At 36.2% G+C, this 27,435-nt stretch overlaps 2 protein-coding genes, 1 long non-coding RNA gene and 2 pseudogenes across 3 annotated transcripts; 4 read left to right on the plus strand and 1 right to left on the minus strand.

Annotated features, from left to right (window-relative positions):
• The first annotated feature begins 619 nt into the window (after positions 1 to 619).
• Positions 620 to 4,669, plus strand: LOC145031942 (uncharacterized). Its single transcript, XR_013677053.1, has 3 exons — positions 620 to 793; positions 885 to 943; positions 4,495 to 4,669. It is a non-coding gene; the product is annotated as an uncharacterized LOC145031942 (long non-coding RNA).
• Positions 4,670 to 7,041: 2,372 nt separating this feature from the next.
• LOC145031940 (L-type lectin-domain containing receptor kinase IX.1 pseudogene) lies at positions 7,042 to 9,395 on the plus strand (annotated as a pseudogene).
• A 7,645-nt stretch (positions 9,396 to 17,040) lies between these two features.
• On the plus strand, positions 17,041 to 19,196 carry LOC145031943 (uncharacterized). The gene is made up of 2 exons (XM_078980597.1): positions 17,041 to 18,024; positions 18,104 to 19,196. Exons 1-2 carry the CDS (start codon positions 17,195 to 17,197, stop codon positions 19,122 to 19,124), a joined length of 1,851 nt encoding a protein of 616 aa, XP_078836723.1. The 5' UTR covers positions 17,041 to 17,194; the 3' UTR covers positions 19,125 to 19,196.
• A 2,172-nt stretch (positions 19,197 to 21,368) lies between these two features.
• LOC145031945 (L-type lectin-domain containing receptor kinase IX.1-like) lies at positions 21,369 to 23,626 on the plus strand. The gene has a single exon (XM_078980598.1). The coding sequence runs from the start codon at positions 21,483 to 21,485 to the stop codon at positions 23,457 to 23,459; it is 1,977 nt and encodes a 658-aa protein (XP_078836724.1). The 5' UTR covers positions 21,369 to 21,482; the 3' UTR covers positions 23,460 to 23,626.
• Positions 23,627 to 24,838: 1,212 nt separating this feature from the next.
• LOC145031944 (L-type lectin-domain containing receptor kinase IX.1 pseudogene) lies at positions 24,839 to 27,068 on the minus strand (annotated as a pseudogene).
• Positions 27,069 to 27,435: the final 367 nt, after the last annotated feature.

Raw genomic sequence — 27,435 nt, forward strand, 5'->3', positions numbered from 1 at the left:
TACCTTTATCTGAATCAGTATATTTCGAGATCAATCGTTTTGATATTGATGCAACAAATATACTCTATTCAGGCGACGCCATGCATTCTGTTGGAACCATAGAGTTTAACAAAGTCAACTACTTAACTCGTTTGGGTCAAGCCAACCGTTTTGATACGGAGATACATGCTAATTTGGTGAAACACATTTAGGGGCTGTTTGATTTCTGTCTGACACGGTCCACTACAAGAAATATACCCTTTAGCGGCGACACTATTAGCGGCGACTATTGGCTTTACCGGCGACTTTAGCTAAAGTCGCCGGTAAAGCCAATAGTCGCCGCTAATAGTGTCGCCGCTAAAGGGTTGACACCCGAATCCGCACTTTCCCCCTACATTGCATCTCAACCGTTCGATGCGATATCCAATCCAACGGGTGGGGTGCCTTATCCGGTCTAACCTAATACCGGCGACACGCATGTCGCCGCTAAAACTCTAAAAAAGTCGCCGCTAATTGTCTGCTAAAAATGACGCGGTACCCTTCCCTCCAGTTTGTCGCCGCTATTAATAATAGTCGCCGGTATTGATCCTCGCGTCGCCGCTATTGATTGACCCAGCTAAAAAAAAAAAACGCACGCAGATTACAGTCCTTCTTCATTTCCCTTTCTGTTTGCTTCGAGTTCCTTCACCATTTTTCCGATTTCTTCTTCAATCAGCTTCTTTCAAGCAAATTTCTTCCCTCATTGTTCCAAGCAAGTGTCCCTAGGTGTGGTTAAAGCTTTGGGATCAATTTCTACCTCCATTTCTTGAAAAAGGTAAGTTTTATTTTGATGATTTCATTTTTGTGTTGTATGAATGATAATAAATTGCTCATGTTCTCTATTTGGTGGTGTTGTTTTGGGTTAGAAGCATTGTTCCAAGCAAGTGGTTAAAGCTTTGGGATCAATTTCATTTGTTGAAGAAAGGTATGTTTTTTTTATGATTTCTTTTTTATTTTGTATGAATTTTGATTTGTAGCTTTATGTAGTGATTGAATGATAATAAATTGTTCAAATGTTTGTTTTTGGTGGTATTGTTTTGGATTAGAAGCAAGTTATTCAATTTTTTGTTTGTGGTTATTTAATTGCAATTAGTTGTATAGCTTCAAGTTGTATTTATATGTGAAATTATGTGATAATTGTCATATGTGAAAATTGGATTGTATATTTTGTATTTGTTTGAATATATGTGAATTTGGTATATATATTCCAATGTATGTGTGTTTGATGTATATGTGGTATATTAGTAGAAGTTATATGTATTTGTTATAAGTAGAATGTTATTGTGTGTATGTGAATGTATGTATGTTTGTTGTAAATGTGATATATGATTGTGAAACTTTTGTATTTGGTATAAATAGGATGTTATTATGTATATATGTGAAATTATGTGTATTTGGTTTAAATAGGATGTTATTTTGTGTGTATTTGTATTTGATGTATATGTGGTATATGTATGTAAAAGTATGTGAATTTCACCTTCTTATGTATTATGTAAAACTATGTGGTTTTGGTATAAGTAGGATGCTATAATTGAAATAAAAAAAAAATACATTATTTTTATAAATTGTAAAAAAAAAACACAAAAAAAAACTATAAAATTGTTTAAAAACTTATATACAAAAACTAGAAAGCTTCTAGTTTTTACCCAAGCTAACTCCAAATTAATTAACCAATAAGTTATATAGTTAACTTATAATTGGAAAAAAAACACAAAAATAATTATAAAATTCTTTAAAAACTTATATATATTTTAATCTCGACGGTAAAAAAAACAACACAACAACATAATACGTATGTAAAAGTATGTCGTTTTCTTATAAGTAGGATGCTATAATTGAAAAAAAAAATACATTATTTTTATAAATTGTAAAAAAAAAACACAAAAAAAAACTATAAAATTGTTTAAAAACTTATATACAAAAACTAGAAAGCTTCTAGTTTTTACCCAAGCTAACTCCAAATTAATTAACCAATAAGTTATATAGTTAACTTATAATTGGAAAAAAAAAAAAAACACAAAAAAAATTATAAAAATCTTTAAAAACTTATATACATTTTAATTGAAAAAAAAAATACATTATTTTTATAAATTGAAAAAAAACACAAAAAAAATATAAAATTGTTTAAAAACTTAGCTTCTAGTTTTTACCCAAGCTAACTCCAAATTAATTAACCAATAAGTTATATAGTTAACTTATAATTGGAAAAAAAAACACAAAAATCTATATTTTATCAAGTAATTAATCTTATCTCTAACTTTCATTCTTAATTTTATATTTTATCTTTTTAAAATCTATATCTTTTGGTCATCAACATAGGAAATTCAAATCTGAGCATCCCCAAAGTGATGAAAAGAGAGAATTTCGTAATTGGTTTCGTGAAAAGGTAATATAAATTAATAAACAAATTTTTTTCATTGATCTAACGAATACATAATACATATTAATTTATAATTGTTAGGTTCATCAAATGAAAATAGAAAAATCTCCAGAATTCCACGAAGAGTTGTCGGTTCTTGCAATGGGCCCGCAAATGAATGCCTATTCTTACACCGCATGCATAGTCAATGGTGTTAGGTTTATGGTACTTAGTCGTGACACACAACGTACAACACAAAACTCTGGGGTTTTAGCGGTGGGTGAGAAAGGCGAGAAGTATTATGGTCAGTTAGAAGAGATTATAGAGTTGAGGTATACACATGATTATTCAACTGTAGTATTTCGTTGCAAGTGGTTTGATACTCGAATAGGAGTTATTTCTAGTGATAGTTTCACCAGTATCGACACACGACGCGAAGCATACAAAGATGATCAACTCATATATGCGTCACAAGCCAAACAAGTGTTCTACATCAGAGAGCCAAACAATAACCATCGGTGTGTTGTCGAGCATGTTAATCATCGAAGTATTTGGGATCTACCATCGAACGATGACCTTGTTCAAAATGTTGACAATGTCTCACACGAAAATGTAGACGATGTCGATGTACTTCAAAATATCTCTTCATCCGATGCTCCACTTTTTATCGATTTCAGCATGTACTTTCAAAACATTCCTAGAGTCATTGTTGATGTAGAAAGTGCATCTGAAGTTCCTCCGCCAACTGGTAGAGTCAATGATGTTTCTGATTGCGATACTGATTACGATGACACCGATTCTGACTATGATACCGAAGAAGACACTGAAGGATATGAGAAAGATTCTGATTAGAATAGTTCTTATGTAATATGTATTTGTAATATGTGTTTATAATATGAACTGTATTTGGATTTCTAGTTTAAATGGAAATGTTTATTCCTATCTAAATGTTTATTCCTATGTAATGTGTATCTATAATAAAAATTGTATTTGTATATCTTATAATTTTTCAGGAAATGATGAGAGTGTGGCTGTTGTTTATGTTTACCATGGCTGCTGTCATGGGTCGTGGACATGGGGGAGACGGAGCTGAGGACCCACCTTTCCCAGGTGGTAGAGGTCCTGGCCAGCACGAGCAGGACGGTAAGTCTTATAATGAATTTTTATTTACTATTTTTGTTCAATTATCATAAATTAAATGTCGTTTCTAATAATTTTTAATTACATTTGTAGTTGAGGGACGTGCCCGAAGGAAAGCTCGAGGAAAAGCAAAAAATATAAAGCTTGAAAAAGCAATCTTGCAGAACCAGGGGAAACCAATAGCCATGCAATTTGATAGAGATATCACATTTAATCCCGTAGGAGAGGCGGGAGACATGTTTTCCCGAGAAGTTGGGAAAACAATGTGGCAGATGGTCCCTTTCGACAAATGGAGTTGGAAAAGAGTTTCCCCTGAAATAAAGGAAATTGTATTACAACATTTAGTGGTAATTATTTATTTAAATATATTTTATAGGTTTAACTATAATTGTTTCTTACTTGGTTAACTTTTTTTTTTAATTGTAGACAAAGTTTGATCTCAATCAAATGTACCAGGATGCACAAGCTACTTTATTGACAGAGAGTTTTCAAGCAGCCTTGTTAAGAGGTTTTCGAGAGCGTAAAGCCGACGCAAAAGAATATTTCAACATGGTCGGAGGGTATGAAGATATCCCGAGAGCATTGGCAAATCCTCCGGATGGTATGCTTGTTGATAACTGGGAGAAGACAGTTGAGTATTTTCAAACTGACGAACACAAAATTGCTTCAGAAAGGAACAAAAAAATCCGTGAAAAGCAAACAATTGTGAATCGTGGGGGTTCGAGCTCGTATAGCAGTACTTGCTATAAGAAGGTACCGTACGATACATGTAATTATTTATTTAAAATATAATCTAATTTTTAAACTTAAACAGAACCTTAAGAGAGTGGAAACATTTCGCAAAGCTCACACCGATAAGAATGGTGTATTTGTTACTGCTGAATCGGAACAACAATATGTAAGTATTTAATTATAATTTTATCATATATTTAAATGTTTATTTATACTTAATTGTTACTCACTTTTGGGAGTTACAGAATCGGTTAGTTGAAGAGCTGCTAGAACAAACTCAAGGTGAAAGTGAGTTTACGCCAACTCAAGAAAGAGCTACGTTCGAGAAAGTATTAGGAGAGCGACGTGGCCACATTAGAGGCATTGGCCGCAAACCTTCTGGTCTCCCGACGATTCCACAGCCTTCGCAACCATCACAACCACCATCACAGGTAAAATAGCAATCTACTTTAGCATCGTAAAATGCATGTTGATTTGGTAGTTTTGGTTTTGTGGTGGTTATTTGCTAAAAAGTTTGGTAATTTAGTTTTTGTCCCAAGTGCAAAATATAGCAATGTACTTTGGTTTTCTATCTTACTTTAAAAATAACAATGTATTTTGATAGTTTATGTTATTAATTATGTAGTTGGAAAATATAGCAATGTACTTTGTTTATGTTTGACGATCTAACTTATAATTTTATATATATTGTTATTAATTATGTAGTTGGAAAATCTTCGTGCAATGCTCGCCGACCCGGCATGTAGGGATGAGCTTTATTCGTTTTTTCAATCCCAAAACAATCAAGGAAACGATGGGAACAACGATGAGGGTATGTAAAGAATGGGTTTTATTTGCATATGTTGTCTCGTTTTGCTACTTAGTAGAATGTAAAAATTTTGTTGTTTTGCTACTCGGATAGTATGACTTTTGATATTTAATTGTATATTGGATGTTTGTTTGTAATAGGATGTTTGTTTGACACTATTATGTTTGATATTTAATAGGATGTTTGTTTTGTAATTAGCGTCGACACTATTGGTTTTGATATTTAATCGAATATTGTTATTACCGGCGATACTTTTACCTGCGATATTATCACCGGCAACACTTTTACCTGCGATATTATCACCGGCAACGAAAATCGTTATTTAAAAAAAAAATTGAAAAACAAATTACCGGCGACACTTTTACCGACGACAGTTATCATTACCGGCGACACTTTTGCCGGCGACACTATTAGCGGCGACATAGTTCATTACCGGCGACAACATTATTAGCGGCGACAATTGTCAGTAGCGGCGACATAGTAATAGCGGCGACTATTATCTTTAGCGGCGACAAATTGATCAATAGCGACGAGTCAGTACCGGCGACTCATTACCGGCGATGCGTCGCCGCTATTATCATTACCGGCGACATTTGGGACTTTTACCGGCGACTTTTGTCGCCGGTAATGGCCTTTTTCCTTGTGGTGGTCCGGTCAGACATTTTAACTGACCCGATCCAGTCGGTGTGTTTGATACATGCTCTCCATCTCCTTACTCGGTCCACAGTTAGTCCATAGGGCTCTTACTCGGTCCGCTGAAAAAAAGAGGCTGACTGAAAAATTGATGTCTTTTGCCCTTGCCCTGGATGCAACTCTCCATCTCCTTTAATCGATCCAAGCAACGTTTCCTTCCTTCAACCACCAGTCTTCTCCCAACTTGATCTTCTCCTACTCCTTGAACGGACATCACTCATCCTCTCTCTCGCTTCTATCTATCATCTTCAGCCTTGTTGGAAACTTCCTTCGCCGCCGTCCTCTTCAGAAGTTAACTCATTCAGAATTTCTAACCCAGTCAGTTTCTAACACGGTGAGCTCTAACTCAGTCAACAAGTATCAAACGACCCCTTACAAAACTCAACTAAGTATTGTCGACGTGGATTCGGAATGATAATTTCTTTTATTATATTATTATGTAATTTAATTTTTAGTTAGGATTAATAAAAAAACTTAATTTTTATTAATCTTGTGTTTATTAATTTTATTTTTAATATGTAAGTTAATCGTACATTTATTTTAAATTAATCTTGTATTTAGTTTCATTTTAAAAAAATTAATAAATAAGTGAGATGTGGTAATTTCCTAGATAAAAGGGAGGTGAAGAGATGAATATGGGGAGTGACATGAGATGAAGAACTTAGGTGAAAGAAGACCAAAAGTGAGATTGTGAGAGGTGTGATGAGCACCTCATAGGCTTAGTAAAATGGAAATATTAATATTTTATAATATATATATATATATATATATATATATATATATATATATATATATATATATATATATATATATATATATATATATTAATGTGTTCTTCGACATGACTGGCAACTAAGCACGTTTTGTGATTTATCACATCATTTATTTTAGTGTGTCAAACATGAGATTGTTTTTGTTTTGTCAAAATGTTACGTTTGGAACATTAATTACTACTCATTCTGGGTGAGGCATTGAATTTTCTACCTAGTGGACCCGGCCCTGCCTTGATGCATTTCATCCTAATATATATATTGCTTGTCAAAGTTGTCTTCATGAACTCTTCCGATGTATTTGCTGATGATTCGGTAGGATTACATGATAACCAGCATAATTTGTTACAGTTCAGCTAGATTATATTGTTTAAAAATCATCGATCTTTATTTCTATTAGTCCACCGCATGGCTTTTGACAATTTAAAAAACTCACTATGACATATTTATATATCTTTATTCGTAGGACCCATAAAAGGAAAATATGCAAAGCAAGCGTAATACTCCGGCTGTCTTTGGTTAAAAAATTTCATGTAATCATGTTGGTTAGCTTCAGATATAGATCTTATAAAATCAGAATTTAAATTCCAAAATTACGTCTTAACAATTAACATATGCTAATTTCATGTTGAGACTTTCCGACGCAGATCTGCATAATCATGGCTTCCTTTTGCTCATGTGGAACGATGTATGCTGATATTACATCTTGTATCTATTTTCTTATCTTGATTTTCCCCATATCTAACTCGGTTTATTTCCAAGTAGCTCGTTTTGATTCCGATGCAAAACAAGTGGTCTATATAGGCGATGCAGTGCCTTCTTTTGGAGCTGTGGAATTCAACAGTGTCGTCTACTGTTGTCGTGTTGGCCAAGTCCTTTATAAACAGAGAGTTCCCTTATGGGATTCAAATTCAGGAAAGCTTTCAGATTTTGTTACTCATTTCTCTTTTGTAATCGACACCCAAAAGTTTGTCCCCTATGGCCATGGCCTTGCTTTCTTTCTTGCTCCAGTCGGTTTCACAACTCCTCTTAACTCAGCTGCTGGTTTTCTAGGCCTCTTTAACTCAACAACTAGCGACAATCCATCTCAAGGCCCAGTTGTTTCTGTAGAGTTTGACTCCTACTCCAACCAGGACTGGGATCCTCCTATGGAACACGTAGGAATCAACAGGAATTCACTTTCTTCGGTTGCATACGCTCCTTGGAATGCTAGTTTGCACAATAAAGCTACTGCGAATGCTTGGGTTTCTTATAATTCCACTACTAAGAATCTAAGTGTGTTTTGGACCTATGAAAGGAACCCCAGTTTTCAAGGGAACTCAAATCTTTCTTATCAAATTGATCTCAAAGAGGTTCTTCCTTCATGGGTCACTATCGGCATCACAGCTTCCACTGGTCAGTATATGGAGAGACATACCCTTCAGTACTGGGAGTTCAACTCAAGCTTGGATATAAAAGATGACAATAAAACGACATCACAAAAGGTGAAGCTGGGTGTCGGGTTAGCAGTGCCATTAGGTGTTCTACTAGCAGGAGGCATAATAGCATATAGTATTATCTATTTGAGGAATCACATGAGTCCTTCAGATGAAACATTAGAGACAATCAACTTGTCTTCAATCAATGATGATCTTGAAAGAGGAGCAGGGCCCAAAAGATTTTCTTACAGAGATCTTGCTTTGGCTACTAATAACTTCGCTGATGATCTCAAGTTGGGTGAAGGAGGATTTGGTTGTGTTTACAGGGGATACCTCAGCCGTGAAAGAAAAGTAGTTGCAGTTAAAAAGATTTCAAGTGGATCTAAACAGGGAAAGAAGGAATATATAACAGAAGTGAAGGTCATAAGCAGTCTAAGGCATAGAAACTTGGTGCAACTCATATGTTGGTGCCATGATGATAATCAGTTTCTACTAGTTTATGAGTTTATGCCAAATGGTAGTCTTGACACTCATCTTTTTGGGAAAATGGATCCCCTTTCTTGGAGTGTGAGGTACAAGATATCATTAGGTTTGGCTTCTGCCTTGTTTTATCTTCATGAGGAATGGGAACAATTAATGCGTGATACATCGTGATATCAAATCAAGCAATGTGATGCTAGATTCGGGATTTAATGTGAAGCTTGGAGATTTCGGGTTAGCACGACTTATGGACCATGAGTTAGGTCCACAGACAACTGGTAATTTAGCAGGAACTTTAGGATACATGGCGCCTGAGTATGTAAGAACCGGTAAAGCTAGCAAGGAATCGGATGTTTATAGTTTTGGGGTGGTTGCAATGGAAATCTGTTGTGGAAGGAAAGCTAGGGATTGTATTGATGGGGATTCTGAAATGGGATTGGTGGATTGGGTTTGGTGTTTGCATGGAAAAGGGGAGATTCTTTCGGGAGTTGATGAGAGGTTGAATGGAGATTTTGATGAAGAACAAGGTAAGTGCTTGATGATGGTTGGATTATGGTGTGTGCTCCCTGATCGAAGTCTGAGGCCATCTATAAGACAAGCGATTCAAGTTCTTAACTTTGAGGCTCCTATTCCCAATATTTCAGTGAATATGCGTGGTTCTTGGATACCATGCATCAGCTACTCCTACAAGCACTTCTGGAGATCCATTCTTAACTTCTTCAAGTATCAATATAGGTCGTTAAACTACATGCTGTTTCAAGTTGAGGATTTTTGTTTCTATATATTTCCTTTAAATAAGTACATATTACTTCTTCTTTTAGATAAGATTCTTTCAGACTGAAAATCAGACACATAGGGAAAAGACTAATATATAAAACTTATTTGTGTATTCCATCTCTGTATAAACTAATTTAATTGTTGTTTTATTATGGGAGATGAATAAGAAGGCTGGAATAATGCCGCGTGTTTCAGGTCAATGAAGATCTAGAAGGTACGATATCTATCATCATCATCAACATGCATTTGATAGAGCTCTTGATAGGAGTGGAATTACATTTATTAATTGCCGACAAACTTATATTCTTCCACGTGACAACATGGTTGAATTGGTTACGATTGGTCACAATCCCAGAAACACCAAGGAAAAACAATCTTTAACTTTGAAATTTTACAAGATAGAGACACGTAGGCATTATAATTTTTTTTTTTTTGCATTATCATGCAGTTTATTCGTGTTAAAATGTTGCTTTCAATTGCAAGAAATAGAAATACGCATCTCTTTCCAAAAAAAAAAATAGAAATACGCATTCAATTTTTTTTTTTTTTTTTTTTTTGTTAAATTGAGTAGCATCTCTTTGTATTCTATTAAAACTTGTGAATCAATAGACACACACAAACCAAACGTATATTTCTATTTTTCTGGATTGTACTTTGAAAGTATAATATTATAATTAGGCATACCATAAAGACAACCACCTAGTTTTAGCACTGTACTTACAAAGTACAATTCTCTAATCGTCCATGAAAGTAAGTTTTGAATTACCATTAATGAATCTAACTGAAATTTCGTATTTTATAATTGGAAAATCATATCATTTTTGGTAATTTGACATGTTGAGGGAATGTCGGTGTAAACCAGTGTCGAAGACGATGAAGGTGAATAATTATAGGAGGATGTGAATGATGGTAGAGGCAATGCAGATTCCAGATTAGTTGGAGCCTACTGAAACAAACCATACATATATGTCATGGTATAACACTGTAGCTTAAGAATTTATTCTATAATTGAAAAAAATATGTCATTAGCTTTTAAAATCAAAACAATGTGCATGTTATTCTATTAATATTAAATTGTTATATCATTAGTCTTCTTTTACCATAAAATCATAAACAATTGTAAGTTTTACATGTTTTGTATCAACATCAACTATTATGATATTGTTTATTTTAAGTTTTGAAGTTCACCTAAAACATAAGTATGGAACTCCAAATTTTCACCAAAATTATCGTAAGGCTCTTGAAGTTTCTAAACAAAAATTTACATGTGAAAATTCACAAATGAAAACCCGAAATTAAGGTTTGTGCTTTGGGCCACCATGTGATGCGTTGCTTGAGCTACGCAGGGCGTAGTTCATTAAAGCCTCTGAATCCAATATTCCTCTTACGCGATACGTAGGATGCTACCTTACGCCATGTGTAATGGCCAAAACCCCACTAATTACATTTTGTTTAAGAAAAGGAGTTTATCTGAAGGACCGGATGTTACAAATGTTTATTCTGGTTAGCTAGATTCTATTGAAATCTTTAACGTTTGTTTCTTGTTAAATAGTTTTTTTAATCTCAACAAATTGACATTGAAAAAATGGAGATAATTAAGAAAGAAAGAAAGAATCAAGGTTGTGTTGGCTTTTTCCAGTCTTGAAAATAGAGAACTAAGAAACCAAATAAACGAAACTGCTCTTCTTACCCCTTCTCCACATTCATAACCTTTTGACAAGGCGTGTGTTGTTTGTGTTTGTACAATCTGTCCCTTCTTTTCAGTTTAAGATTTGGCGGCGAACCAAAAAGAAAAGTTTTACAAGTCTTCTCACCTTCTCTCATTTTATCTCTTTTGAATCTGTTTTCCCTGATCCTGATTGTATCAGGGTAAAGATGATGATGGTAAGAAAAACAGTGGTGTTGTGATGAAAATCACAATTAAAAGTTTTTGGGCTACGAAAATATACTAAAGTCCTAATTTTTTCAACAATTTGACAAGAAAGTCTAAAACTTCATTTTTTTAGAGTAAAGTCCTAATTCACGATTTGACCAAAAAGTCCTAAATTTTTTTTTTTTTTTTTTTACAGTAAAGTCATAGTTACTGGCTAACCGGAAAAAAGGATAAATGTGTTAAAAATTGTTGGTAGTTAGGGCTTTACTATAAAAAAAAAATAAAGTTTAAGACTTCTTTGTCAAATCGATGAAAATGTTAAGACTTTGGTGTGTGTGTGTGTGTGTGTATATATATATATCATTTTCCTAAACTGTGATTAGATTACTCAGTTTCCCGTTATTATTATCTAAATTATTTTAATCAGTCACAACAACCGGTTGTTTCTTCCTTTCATCGACAAGTGAACTCTCGTTTCCCCCAACTCACTCCCACTGTCGTCGGCGTGCCAGATTCCTTCCGCACCTTCAATGAAAGTATCTATGCACTCACTTGACAAAACCTAGTATCATTACCACTAGGGTTTAGTCTAATATTTACCGAGACTAATTAATAGTCTAGCTATTATTACTATTATATAAGCGTTAAGTAACACTCTTATATAACTCATAATATTAGCCCAAATAATTATTTTAAGGTCCTAATAACGTTACTATAATTAAATAAAAACTATATTAAAAATAGTGTAGGCGTAGCTCACTTACAGCGGGTTTTCTCGAAAACTGGGCTTCGCTTGGAGCAGCGTTTTCGAACCGAAAGACCCCTTTTTCTCGAGACTCCGGGAGCCTCGGGGCTTCCTTCAGGTGCTATGGGAGTTCCCTAGGGTTTAGGGGGCTTCTAGGGCTAGAGAGAGAACTTAGAGAGAGAAAGAGAAGGTTGAAATGGTGTGGAAATGAAGGCTGCATCGGCCTCCTTTTATAGACGAGAGGCCTCAAAGTACGCTGGGCGTACTTCGGACCTACGTTGGGCGTAAGGGCTCAGCCGTACACACGTGTCGTGAAGCTGCTAAGGTGGCGTGGCTACTTTCGGAACCGCACAAGGGTTGGAACACTAGGCGTAACTCCTTCCGAAGCGGGGTGTACTTCGCATGGCAAGGCTTCCTTCGGACTACGCGGGGTGTTCTCGGATTACGTTGGGCGTAGTCCTTGCACCAGCTGTCACCATCCAAAGCGAGGCGTGGGCAACAAGGAACGACTGAGATTTGGCCACGTCATCGAGTTCACATCAGGCTTCGTAAATTCATACTCCGATTTCAAAAATTTGTATCTTTCGCATACGAGCTCTGTTTTCAATGTTCTTTATATCCACGTGTAGGCGGGAATATAGTCTACAACTTTCGTTTAGACTTCGTTGGCTAATTTTGGCTTTATTTTAAAAGTTATATTTTTAACAGGTCGGGACAGGATTGGTCCGTTGAAAATTCATAACTTCTTCATCCGACATCCGTTTTCGTCTGTCTTTTTATCATCACGCTAATATTAACGAGATCTTCGATTCTCGTTTAGGTTGTGTCGGCTAAAAACCGCTCGATCTATTATTCGAACTTCGGGTTGTACACTGCTAAGCCGAAACTTCGAAAAATCATAACTTCCTCATACGAAGTCAGATTTGGGCGTTCTTTTTATGCACGCTCTCGGTTTAACGTATTCTACGACTTTCGTTTATATTGCTAAGGCTAAAAGTCACTCTTTCGTAAATTCACTATTTACGCTTCCCGGTGTCGTGCCAGTTTTACCGTAAAACTTCGACGAGCCATAATTTCTTCGTTATAACTCGGATTTCGGCGTTCTTTATATGTGCAGAACCCTTGTAACATATACTACCACTTGGTTAAGATTATTCCTTCTAAATAATCTTCCATCAAAAACTAATTTTTGATGCTCATTGTCTCTAAATTGACTAGTCCGGATCTACGGGCGTTACAACTACGGATCCTATACTTTTAGTAGTACGGGCTCATACTACCTTCCACATCTATCCGTACTTTCCTCGAGAACTGTCTTGACTCCACCAAATCCCCTACTACTGCTTCACGCGCTACTCTCATCATAGGCTTGCCCTAGGGTAATCACCATCCCACTCTCTGCCATCAGCTGCATAAGAAGTCCCTGCTATCGTCCCCTAACTAGCTCGCGAATACTATTACATGTCACTAAGACTAGATAATTCTTCGAATTAGAGATCCTACCCTATAAAGGTTGGACTCAAACAAGAGTTGCGCAATAGGGCTAAACCTAACATTCTAAAATTATTTAGTCCTTGCAATATGTAACTTAGCATATTCGTTTACTATCTAGTAAAGGATAGCTAAAACTCCTAAAACCACAAAGCAAGCAACATTCGAGCATTGGGTACACATAATCAAACATATACTACTTTGGCTATCATACTGATTGATTTGTACTAGCATGCAGTTCATAAAGCTGATACACATATAACAGGCACATAAGGCACCCTTCCTAGATCCTTAGTCCTAATCTAGCATGTTTTTCTCATAAAGCTGAAAAACATATCATAAAATAAACTTGTATGGGTAATTTGGGAGTACTTACTTGAATTTGGCTGATTGCATGCACCACACCCTTTTTCTCTTTTCAAAATTCCTTTCTATTTTCAAAATCCTTTTTGTAAAAATGATTTTCTTTTGAAAATTTTAGACCACTTCCTTAGTTTGATTCCAGACACATCTAAAAGTGTGTCTGAATCCCTCAAACTAAGGCTCTGATACCAACTTGAAACATCCCCAAAAACTCGGTGAAAAATTTTCGTTTTGAAAATTATTATAAAACCATAAATCATCCATCATAAAGAAAACCATACATCGTGTATCTTAAAACATCGTATCAAATACTGTGACAAAACATATGATAAAATATCAGAGTCTCAAAACAATCCCAGGCTGAATGTTGTGGTGTGTAACATGTGATCAACCCTAACCATTCCCCTTGCTACCGGAAGTACCTGAAACCAAAACTGAAACTGTAAGCATGAAGCTTAGTAAGTCTCCCCAGACTACCACATACCATACAAATATCATACAACTAGGAGATATGGGCCCCGCCCACTCTCATGGAGATTTGGGCCCTGCCCACACTCCGTTGTCTAGGAGATTCGGGCCCCCGCCCACACTCTCATTAGTCTTCTTTTACCATAAAATCATGAACAATTGTAATTTTTACATGTTTTGTATCAACATCAGCTATTATGATATTGTTTATTTTAAGTTTTGAAGTTCACCTAAACATAAGTACGCAACTCCAAATTTTCACCAAAATTATCGTAAGGCTCTTGAAGTTTCTAAACAAAAATTTACATGTGAGAATTCACAAATAAAAACCCCGAAATTTGGGTTTGTGCTTTGGGCCACTATGCGATGCGTAGCTTGAGCTACACAAGGCGTAGTTTATTAAAGCCCCCGAAACCAATGTTCCTCCTACGCGATACATACGATGCTACATTACGCCCTGTTTAATGGCCAAAACCCCACTAATTACATTTTGTTTAAGAAAAGAAGTTTACGTGAAGGACCGGATGTTACAAATGTTTATTCTGGTAAACTAGATCCTATTGAAATCTTTAATGTTTGTTTCTTGTTAAATAGTTTTTTAATCTCAACAAACTAACATTGAAAAAAAAAATGGAGATAATTAAGAAAGAAAGAAAGAACCAGAGTTGTGTTGGCTTTTTGTAGTCCTAAAAATGGCTAACTAAGAAACCGGAAAAAATGAAACTGCCTTTCTTACCCCTTCTCCCCATCCACACCCTTTTGACAAGGCGTGTGTTGTTTGTGTTCGTACAATTTGTCTCATCTTTTCAGTTCAAGATTTTGCAGCGAACCAAGAAGAAAGTTTTACAAGTATTCTTACCCTCTCTCGTTCTCTCTCTTTTGAATCTGTTTCCCCTGATCGTGATTGTATCAGGGTAAATATGATGATAGTAAGAAAAACAGTGGTGTTGCGACGAAAATCACAATTAAAAGTTTTTGGGCTACGAAAATACACTAAAGTCCTAATATTTTCAACGATTTGACAAGAAAGTCTAAAATTTTATTTTTTTGACAGTAAAATCCTAATTCACGATTTGACAAGAAAGCCTTACACTTTATTTTTATTTTTTTAAAATAAAGTTCTAGTTACCAGCTAACATGGAAAAAGGGATAAACGTGTTAAAAACTGCTGGTAGTCAGGGCTTTACTAAAATAAAATATTAAAAAAAAAAAAAAAAAAAAAAAGAGGACTTTTTTGTTATGAAAATATTAAGACTAGTATATATATCTCATTTTCCTAAACTAAAATATCATTAGATTACTCAGTTTTCCGTTATTATTATCCAAATTAAATTTAATCAGTGAAAGCCTCACAGGAATCGGTTGTTTCTTCCTTTCATCGACGAGTGAACTCTCGTATCCCCCAACTCGCTCCCACTGCCGTCGGCGTGCCAGACTCCTTCCGCACCTCCGATGAAAGAGAACAAAAGCAAACGACGTTGCAACCATCATTTCTGTCTCCTCTATTTCTCATTCCCACTGGTTTCGCAGGAATCAATCGATCCCACAAATGGATTGGGGGCTTTCAGGGGGATTTTATCATCCTTCCCCCACTGACCTCGTTGGAAGAAATGAAAGTCAGAGATGATTTCCTCTCCCCCACTGATTAGCTGCCTCTCTTTTCTTCCCCAAATTTTCTTTTTCTCTTTATCTTTTTCGAAACTGGTATAATAGATGGATTTGGGGGGGTTGGAGGTTGAAGCTGGTGGATTTGTCTTTCAATTCTCTTTTTTTCGAATCGGATTTAGGTTTTTTATTTGTATATGTATGCTATTAACCATTTTATGTTGTTCATACTTCTTTGAGTTTGATTTACGATTTGCAAAAATCAATAAGCAGACTAACAAAACCATTGACGCTCTTGCCGCCTCCGAATCCATAAATTGTCTGTCTTCAACCCAACAATCGATGTTCTTGAAGATGTCTGTGATTTAGTGCTTTTAGGCCTTTTTGCGATTTGTCTTTCTCACTTGTAGATGTGATTCTCTGTTGAGTGACATATTAAAAAGAAGGTAACAGCAATTTACTTTCATTTATCCATGTTTAATTAATTAATGGAAAAAATAGAAAACAGAAACAATGTAAATATAATTCGAAGTAAAATGTTATTAATTGAGAAAAAAATTTAAAAAGAAGGTAATAGCAGTGTACTTTCATGTCTTCGAATGTCTTAGTATTCTACTTCCAGTTTTATAGCAGTGTTATCCAAAAAACAATTTTCATTGATATAAATGGATAGACTTTTTGAAGGATATTCCATCTATTTTCAAAAATGACCATTCTGCCCCTACAGGAATAAAGTATATTACATAAATGGTGGCTGCATATAAAATTGCAGGAAAATGGTCCCAAGTTATACAATTTTTTCAAAGTATAATCGTTTAATAGGAAAAACTTATATTTAGGTTTAATTAATTGACGAAAAAAATATAGAAAACAGAATCAATGTAAAATGTGATTGAAAGTAAAAAGTTATTAATGGAGAATAAATTAAAAGGGAAATAATAGTAATGTAGTTTCTGTATTCGGTTGTTTTAGTAGTCTACTTCAATTTATTTACCTTAAAGCTGTGAAGGCGAGAGTGATACAAACACAAAGGTGGTCCTGAGTTGTTGATCCATTTGCTAAATTTAAGAAAAAGTTTTGAAATGTTATTGATATAATCATATGGGATTAAAAAAACACCGGAAATGCAACCCTGAGGCTTATGTCAATTTTGAATGTGCAGGGAAATTAAGCATAATGCATGTTAACCTGGTATGCAAGAAAGAAATTAATTCCAATTGGAAGAAGAGATGTATGACAGTTTTGAAGGAGATGCATCATATGCTAACTTGGTATATAAGAAAAGAAAAGAATGTTGTTATTAAACAGCATCTTAAAAAGACTACTTGGAAGCAAAAAGCAATTTAATTAAAAGAAGTAATTCATTAAGTTGATTCCTCGAGTGATGCATCTGCCACATTTTATTTGAAGTTCAGGGTAACAAATCTTTCAATTGCCATTGATGTTCAGCTCGTATGGATATCACAAAAGAGAGAGAAGATATAGAAGAAATTAATCATTTTAGTCATGAAAACCATCCATTAAATCTTGTCAACTCAGAGACGATTGTAAGTGCAACTTTGGAGAATCGTGGTGGTGGTGGTGTAATAGGTTGCTATGCATGTCAAAAACCTATATCATCAAGTGGCTTCGCATATGCTTGCATGCCATGTCGTCACTTTATGCATAAAGCATGCGCACAGCTTCCGCTCACCATCAATCTGCCTTCCTTATATGAGTACCCTCTAATGCTATTCGATTTCGGGCCTACAAAATTCAAATCTTGGTTTTGTGATGTTTGTTGTAGTCTAAACCAATTTAAGGGGTTTTGTTATAACTTTGGAAAACCTGAGTACAACATTAACTTTAATGCTTGCATCGACTGTTGCGTTGTTGAGATTGCTCGCAAAGCGGAAGCTGATGCTATGAAGAAGAAGACAAGGATGAAGGTCAAACATGAAGGCCATCCACAACACACTTTATCCCTTCAGTTAAGACCTGCTGCATTCAGGTGTGATGCTTGCAAAACTGAGGATAAAGGCTTGTTCTATATTTGTGACAGTTGTGACTTTTGGATCCACAAGACTTGTGCTTCCTTAGCCCCTACCATCCATCTACCTCATCACCCTGATCACCCACTCACTCTGGTTTATTCTCTTCCAGAAAAATTCTATAAATTCTCTTATTATTGTGAATTTTGCAAGATTTACATCCGACGGAATGATTGGTTGTACCATTGTGAAAACTGTAGATATTTTTGCCATATCAAATGCGCCTTAAATGCAGAGCTACCTTCTACTCCAAGGTAAATCTTCTTTAATTTCCTTTTCTATGTTTAAGAAAATTGCTCCTTGAAATTAACTAAGAATTATATGTGGTTTCAGAGATGGTCCAAGTACTTCCATTGCTGATGAAGAGGTAGATAATCTGCTGCAATTTCCCATGTCAAATGCATTTACAGATCCACTGAAACTGCTACATTCTGGAATGATAGCACCAGATGATGACGATGATGCTGATCGAAAAACTATGATTAACCATTGGAGTCATCATCATCCATTAATCCTTCAAGCTAACATGTCTGGTTGTAGTAGTGATCGATTAGAGGTATGTCATGGGTGTGTACGACCCCTCTCCCTTCCCTACTACAGTTGCAAATTAGATGGATGCTCATTCACTCTCCACAAATATTGTGCCGAGTTACGCCTCAAATTAGAACATCAGCTTCATCCGGCTCATTCACTTGAATTAACGTTGCTACAAGGGTCTATCTATGAATGCAATGGTTGTTTTCGCGATGGCAACAATTTTTTATACCAATGTCAAACTTGCAAGTTCTACCTCTGTCTTAGCTGTGCATTTCTACCCAAAAGTATCAAACATAAATCCCACAAGCATCCTCTTATCCAAGTTATTGATCCCGAACCTCTTTGTAAAGCATGCAACAAATGGTCTGATAGTATGAGTTATGATTGTAAGGCTTGTAACTTCATATTAGGAATGGAATGTGCAACGAGGTTACCGAATTCCATTTCTCATAGGTATTGCAAAGGACATAAAATCCCATTGATGTATCCTCCAATCATGGATCATCCCGAAGATTTCTTTTGTGATATATGTGAGAAGGAAATGCACCCCAAGTTCCCCATGTATTATTGTCAAAAATGCAAAAATTCTTTTCACCCTAGGTGCATTAGTCGGGACGATTATTATGAAAACATGGTGTACGAGGGAAACATAAACGTTTCCTATCACAAACATCCATTAACATATGTTCGAAGAAAGAGAACGCCCAAATATGTGTGTTCTGATTGTAATTGTGATATTAATGGCCGTTTGGTTCTTGAATGTCAGGCAAAAGTTTGTAATTTCAATATATGTTATGAATGTCATCTTTTTAGTTAATATGTATTGATGCATTGTTAATGATGTAATATGATTTGGAAGTAACTAAGGGGTATGTCATTGTTTCTATAAGTTATTTCTATGTGTTGGCTTTCTTTTTTTGTTATCTTATATTCAAGAGATTCATGCTTAAAGTAAAAATAATAATAATAAAAAATTGTCTTCTTCAAGTATATTTTGTTAATGTCATTTAAAAAAAAAAAAAATCATACTTGAAAAGGATATAAAGCAAATGAATGTTATCACACCTTGCCCTTTTGTGTACTTGTTCCTATTTCACAACTTCATTCTTTACAACTTTTCCCGTGCTCTCTGTCAAAGAATTGCATTCATCAATTCTCAATTCATACGACGACAATTCATTCCTAAATTCTATCCTCTTTCTTGAATTGTTATTATTTATTTCATTTGCTTACTTTATCCACTCGGGTGTTAACATACAAAGAGAATTAAATTTTGAATTCCATGTGTATTGTACAACTTGCATGCATGTACTTTCTATTGAACGTACAACACCTCAAAGCATTAGAAGACCTGGTCCACTTTTAATGATTTTATGTTTTTCTTTATTCTATGTTTAGTTATTTACTTAGTCAAAAACTGTTTAGAAGTTGCTTTCAGTTTCCTAGCTTGTCGATCCACGTTCCTTGTAGTGTCTATAAGGCGTGTGATATTTTCCTTCATGTATTCAAGTCTTCAGAGAATAATACACATCAGTTGTGTGTAACCATAATCTTCCTATGTATTTTGCTCTGCTTAATCTACTATGTGCAAGTGTGTGAGTGTGTCTAACAAGCTCAAGGTTAACACTTTCTTATTATGTTTATCTCCTCAATCCTACCTTAATCTACTTTCTCAAGTGTAATGCACTGCTTTTTTTTTTTTTTTTGGAAAGGGATCTTCCCTAACGAGGGTTTCCGGGCCAGCTTTCGCGCACCGACTAATCCCCCGCTGCAAACATAAAGCTTTGCTTCATGCCCTGGAGTCACTGCAGGCGAACCTCCATGGCCACAAGGGCTGAGTGGTGCCAGGATTTGAACATGGGTCAATAGGTTATCCACCATATCTTCCACATGCCTTACCAAGTCACCACAACCCAAGTGGTTATAATAATCCGAACTCTCTCAACCATCATTAGTGAGCACAAGTGCACCAATAAAAATAGGGATAAGAAGATGGTACATTTAAGATTCCAATCATGGAGATTTTTTGAGTTTTCGACTAGAAGATCAGGATGACAATTGTGATGATTTTGTATTAATATATGATGATTTTTTTAGAGGTTTATGAAAACTAAATGGAGTGATTTAGATGGAGGAAATTGATTTAGAAGAATGGTTCTTGGTAGCGATGATGATTTATCATCTAGTTGGACCAAAATTGAATCAATCCCTGATTCACACACTCATTAATTTTGTTGTCAAAAGATCGGAGAGCATAACAAATAAAGGGTGTGGGGAATGAGGTTCACACCACCAAATCTGGAGAAGGTCTCCTTCAAAGTAAACAATAGATCACCTGCAAAAACGATTGGGTTGGCTCTTGACAGGTGTGGGGTGGGGAGTATTGGATACCAAGCAAGCACTTCTGAAGATCCATTCTTAACTTCTTCAAGTATCCATATATATAGGTCGTTAAACTACATATTGTTTCAAGTTGAGGATTTTTGTTTCTATATATTTCATCTAAATATGTGTATTACTTCATCTTTCAGACTGAAAATTAAACACATAGGGGAAAAATTAATATATAAAACTTATTTGCGTATTTTATCTCAGTTTAAAGTAATGATTTATCTCCTCCAACTCATGTTACTTGTTTATCATGGGAGATGAATAAGAAGGCTGGAATAATGCCGCCTGTTTCAGGTCAATGAAGATCTAGAAGAAGGTACGCGCGAGGTCTAACATCATCATACATATATTTGATGGAGCAGAATTAGATTTATTAATTGCAGGCAACATTATATTCTTTTAACTGACAGCATGGTTGAATTGGTCACAATCCCAGAAAAACCTAGGAAAAAGAGTCTTCAACTTTGAAAATTAATCAAGAAAGAGACATAATCTTTTTCTATAATCAGCGACTTTATTCTTTAACATAAATTATCTCCTATGTTGACTTTAAGCGCTTAGTTGTTCATTGCTTAATTAGTTAATTCCCACTCTATCTTCACGAACCTATGAATATTTATATAAAATCAATAAGGCATTAGGTGAAACTTGTAGATCAAGGTTTGTAGGGATATGCATTGGCATCCATATTAGTATATAATAAGCATCGATCCTTCATCGTATTTATCAAAACATATTCAGGTGCCATTGACACTTGCACTGTGTGTTAAGTTTTTGCTTAACCATGGCTACCTCTTTCTTTAGTTCATCATCTCCAGGATTTCAATTAGTTTCTTATATACTTTTCTTATTCTTATTACCTCTATCTGAATCAGTATATTTCGAGATCAACCGTTTTGATGTTGATGCAACAAATATACTCTATTCAGGGGATGCCATGCCTTCTGTTGGAACCATAGAGTTTAACAAAGTCAACTACTTAACTCGTGTGGGTCAAGCCATATACGCAGATACAATCCCAATATGGGACAAAAAGTCCGGTAAAGTTTCCGATTTCACCACTCACTTCACCTTCATCATCGACACACAATCTCAATCCACCTATGGCCATGGCCTCACTTTCTTTCTAGCCCCAGTTGGCTTCCAAATCCCACCCAACTCAGCTGGTGGCTTTTTAGGTCTATTCAACACAACTTACACAGATTCATCCAGAAACCAAATGATTGTCATCGAGTTTGATTCATTCGTGAATTCAGAATGGGATCCTCCATATGAACATGTGGGTATCAATAAGAACTCGATTTATTCCGCTAATTACACTTCTTGGAATGCTAGTTTACACAGTGGAGACCCTGCGGATGTTTGGGTTTCTTACAATGCTGCCACTCAGATTCTAAACCTGTCATGGAGCTATGGGGCTGGAAATGATTCTACAGAGAATACCAGTCTTTCATATCAAGTTGACCTCCGAGAAGTTCTTCCTGAGTGGGTAACAGTTGGATTTTCGGCTGCCACTGGTGCCAATGTGGAGAGACATATCCTTCAATACTGGGAGTTCAATTCAAGCTTGAATATTGTAAAGAAGAGTAAAGATAGTTCAATGGAAAGAAAACTAGCAGTGGGATTAATAGTCCCTCTTGGTGTTCTAGTTTTAGGAGGCATAGTTGCATTTGGTGTATTTTTTAGGAGAAAAAGAAAACCTAAACAGAAATCATCGGAAACAGTCATCATGACATCGATGAACGAGGATTTGGAAAGAGGAGCAGGACCAAAAAGATTTTCTTATGAGGATCTTGTTTCAGCTACCAACAATTTCTCCGGTGACCGGAAGTTAGGTGAGGGAGGATTCGGGTGTGTCTACAAGGGCTACTTAGCTCGCGAAGGCATGGCGGTTGCCGTCAAGAAAATTTCACAGGGTTCTAAACAGGGGAAGAAAGAGTATATAACCGAAGTAAAGATTATTAGCAGCTTGAGGCATCGAAACCTGGTGCAACTCATCGGTTGGTGTCATGATCAAACTCAATTCTTGCTGGTGTACGAGTTTATGCCAAATGGCAGCCTTGATTCCCACCTTTTTGGCAAAAAGAGCTGTCTCGAGTGGGGTTTGAGGTACAAGATCGTTACTGGTTTAGCTTCTGCGTTGCTTTATCTCCATGAAGAATGGGAACAATGCGTGGTTCACCGAGATATCAAAACAAGCAACATCATGCTTGATTCGGGATTCAACGTGAAGCTCGGAGACTTTGGATTGGCTCGACTCATGGACCATGAATTGGGTCCACAGACAACTGGGTTAGCCGGAACTTTGGGGTACTTGGCTCCTGAGTATGTAACGACAGGGAAGGCCAGCAAAGAGTCGGATGTTTACAGCTTCGGGGTGGTAGCATTAGAGATTGCTTGTGGGAGAAAGGCGATGGATAGTGTTGACCCAAATTCTGATCTAGGGTTAGTGCAGTGGGTTTGGGACTTGCTAGAAAAAGGGGAGCTGCTTTCAGGGGTGGACCAGAAGCTGAACAAGGAATTCGATGGGAAACAAGTGGAGCGTTTGATGACGGTGGGGTTATGGTGCGCTCACCCGGACCGGAGTCTGAGACCGTCAATCCGGCAAGCGATTCAGGTGCTTAAGTTCGAGGGTGCGGCCCCAAATCTTCCAAAGAAGATGCCGGTGGCCATGTACTACGCAGCACCAGATGGGCGTGAGCTCAGTTCTGGTTCTGGAGGTGCTTCGTTGACTTACACTAGCATTGATCTCGTGCGTTGAATGTGGATCGCTTCAGTTTAGCTATTCGTTAAAACCAAAAGCATACTTCGTAGTTTGTACTATATATGGTTAAACAATTTCCTTGTAATGCATTTTTATTTTTCACATATACAACTTTACTATGTTTTTCTTTATTTATAATAGCAATACAAGTTTAGTTTTACTAACTAATATTTTTATTTATAATGGCATTTAGAGGGTGTTTGAAATTTCATTTTGAACATGAAATGATTTTAAGATAAAAAGATTTATTGACTTATGATGATAAGAAAATAAGTTTTTTTTTTTTTAAATATCTGGATTAGTTTTAAAAGTTTTTTTTCTTTTTACAAATTTTTTTTTTTTTGACTTATTGACTTTTCAAAAAATCAATAAGTTATTTTGAGATGAAATCTCAAACACTCTTATAAAAATTTTCACCGATGAGGACAGTAGACACAGTTTTGGGAAATGCTCAAGAATGGAGGTGGGTGAGCTATGTAGCGCATCCGTATCTGCTGGAATACCACCTCACGCACTCAGCATCGCATAAAAAGAAGCTACAACATAATTGTTGTCTTGTTTTGTAGTGGACCAAAGAAGGAAAGGGGGAAAAGCAATGTAGACGGAAGGCGGGAAATGCCGAAACACCGCCCTACCCACTTGGTACCAGAGGTAACATGGTGGAGAAGCAGGACAAAACTGTCAATCCTACTAACAATTTACTTATATAACTAAATGTATATAATGCGTAAGGAATTTTAAATATATTAAAGGAATGTAAGCCCCATCCTCTTTATTGCCCTCTCTTTGCCTTCCCCTCGTGGTCATGACCATATAAATAGAGGCTTCCTTCCACCATTTGGAGGGATCCCAAATTTTGATCTTGCTCTTTTTCTTCTCTTACATATTATTCTCTTTTATATATATATATATATATATATGGCTCATTCTAGGCTACGAGAAGTCATATTCATTGTTTCACCCAATCTAATTTGATAGTCGGAGGCTTTTCCTAGGACAATTCTAACAACCTTTTTCTTTATGGTTGTGATTAGGTTTCTGATGATCTTGAATAAGCAAAAGAAAACCCATATTTTGTTAAATGATGATGTGCGTAATTATATTTCATTCGATTTTATCTTATTATAATTAGGTTTGATTTTAAAAGATTTTGGTAACATTTGTTTTTTAATTATGTTGGATTTAAATAATCTTGAGAATGAACACTAAAAATTGAAGATCGTAAAAATGCATATGATAAAGACAAAATGGTCATTTCTTGATTTTTATGATAAGAACAGAATGGTCATTGTATGAATTTAAAGTTTTATCAATTAAGTTAAATAGCTCAGGACCAAAGTCATGTGACATAAAACTTCTCCCTTCATGATTAAGATGTAAAAATTAAAAAACTGAAATTAATTCAGAAACCCACAAAAGCATGTAGACAAAAGAGTGTAATTTTGTCTAAAATAAGTAAATATTCTAGCACCAAACTTTGAATTACTAACCTGACTTATTCTTCAATAATACAAAGTCCGTTTAGATAATTTACAATATTACGTCCATCGACCACATCAACAAAGACTAGTTGAACTCTGTTTAACGCGCGAGATGAATGCTGGTGTAACTCATCGTAGCGCCTCCAGAATTGACTTCAGGAGCATCTGGTGCTGTGTAGTAGTACATCGGCACCGGCATCTTCATTGGAAGATTTGGGGCCGCAGCCTCCAACTTAAGCACCTGAATTGCTTGTCGGATCAACGGCCTCAAACTCTGGTCAGGGTGAGCACACCATAATCCCACCATCATCAAACACTCAACCTGTTTGGTGTCAAACTCCTTGTTCAGCTTCTGATCCACTCCTGAAAGCAGCTCGCCTTTTCCTCGCAAACCCCAAACCCACTCCACCAACCCTAGATCAAATGTTTCATCAATGCGATCCGTCGCCTTTCTCCCACACGCAATCTCTAATGCAACTATCCCAAAGCTATACACGTCTGACTCTTTACTGGCCCTTCCTGTGGTTACGTATTCCGGAGCCAAGTAGCCCAGAGTTCCCGCTAAACCAGTGGTTTGTGGACCCAACTCATGGTCCCTGAGTCGAGCCAATCCAAAGTCTCCGAGCTTCGCGTTGAATCCTGAATCAATCATGATGTTGCTTGTTTTGATATCTCGGTGCACCACGCATTGTTCCCATTCTTCGTGCAGATAGAGCAGCGCAGAAGCTAAACCCATAGCAATCTTGTACCTCACACCCCACTCAAGGGGACTCTTTTTGCCAAAGAGGTGGGAATCAAGGCTTCCGTTTGGCATAAACTCGTAAACTAGCAAGAATTGAGTCTGATCGTGGCACCAACCAATGAGTTGTACTAAGTTTCGGTGCCTTAAACGACTAATGATATTTACTTCGGTTATGTACTCGTTTTTTCCCTGTTTAGAACCCTGTGAATTTTTCTTGACAGCAACTTCTACGGCTTCGCTGGATAAGTAGCCCTTGTAGACACACCCGAATCCTCCCACGCCCAATTTCTTGTCATCAGAAAAGTTGTTGGTAGCTGAAGCGAGATCTCTGTAAGAAAATCTTTTCGGTCCTGCTCCTCTTTCAAAATGATTCATCATTGATGTCAAGGTGACTGTCTCTAATGAATTCTGTGTAGCTTTTCTTTGTCTCCTCCTTAATATATTGCATGCTACTATGCCTCCTAAAACCAGAACGCCAATAGGGATTGTTAATCCCTCTGCTAGTTTCCTCTCAATGGAATCATCTTCGGTTTTTATATTCAGGCTTGAATTGAACTCCCAGTATTGAAGGATATTTCTCTCCACATTGCTACCAGTGGAAGCCGAAAATCCAACTGTTGCTTGCTCAGGAAGAACTTCCCGGAGGTCAACTTGATACGAAAGACTGGTATTCTCTCTAGAATCATTTCTAGCCCCGTAGCTCCATGACAGGTTTAAAATCTGAGTGGTAGCATTGTAAGAAACCCAAACATCCGCAGGGTCTCCACTGTGTAAACTAGCATTCCAGGAAGTGTAATTAGCCGAACTAATTGAGTTCTTATTGATACCCACATGTTCGTATGAAGGATCCCATTCTTGGTTGCTGAAAGAGTCAAACTCAATGACAATCATTTGGTTTCGGGGTGAATCCGTGTAAGTTGTGTTAAACAGGCCTAGAAACCCACCAGCTGAGTTGCGTGGGGTTTGAAAGCCAACTGGGGCAAGAAAGAAAGCGAACCCATGGCCATAGGAGTATTGAGACTGTGTATCGATGATGAAGGTGAAGCGAGTGGTGAAATCTGAAACCTTACCAGATTTTCCATCCCAAATCGGGATTGTATCTGCGTACACAGCCTGGCCAACACGATTGAGGTAATTCACTCTGTTAAACTCTATGTCTCCACGAGATGGCACCGCATCGCCTGAATAGAGTATGTTTGTTGCATCAGCCTCAAACTGAGTGATATTGAAATATACCGATTCAGACAAAGGTAACATGATTAAAAATGAATTGACAAAGAAATAGATACAAGAAATTTGAAATATTGGAGATGATGAACGACTGAAAGAGGTAGCCATGACTAATTAATTAAGCAAAAACACACACCTGAATACACCGATAAATAAAAACCATGTACCTATGGTTAATGTGGATGCTAATGTCGTAATTTTATATAAATATTCAAAGTTTCGTGAAAATTACAGTAGGAATTAACTAATGAATAAGACGACCAAGCGATTTAACATCAACCTAGAAGATAATTTTATACCTAGGAACAAACAAAAAAATATTATGATAATGCAATCCTGTCTCTGTCTGTTTAGTTTTCAAAGTTTTGATTGTTATGTCCAGATGGGGTTTGTAGTTTCAAGATGTGCTTCAACTACTAATGTGGAAATTCATTTTGCAACCAGCACCTGAATATGTTGATAAATTAATACCATATATAGAAGAAATGTAAAAACAAATAATCCATATATATAGGACTAA

Source organism: Lactuca saligna, chromosome 2, assembly GCF_052625555.1.
Source record: "Lactuca saligna cultivar CGN05327 chromosome 2, ASM5262555v1, whole genome shotgun sequence".
NCBI lineage: Eukaryota > Viridiplantae > Streptophyta > Magnoliopsida > Asterales > Asteraceae > Lactuca > Lactuca saligna.

Excerpts from the sequence above, each read along its gene's own strand:
- LOC145031943 (XM_078980597.1), top strand. The coding sequence starts at position 17,195 with ATGGATATCACAAAAGAGAGAGAAGATATAGAAGAAATTAATCATTTT. Across the intron at positions 18,025-18,103 it reads GAGCTACCTTCTACTCCAAG|AGATGGTCCAAGTACTTCCA; the intron begins GTAAATCTTCTT and ends ATGTGGTTTCAG.
- LOC145031945 (XM_078980598.1), top strand. The coding sequence starts at position 21,483 with ATGGCTACCTCTTTCTTTAGTTCATCATCTCCAGGATTTCAATTAGTT.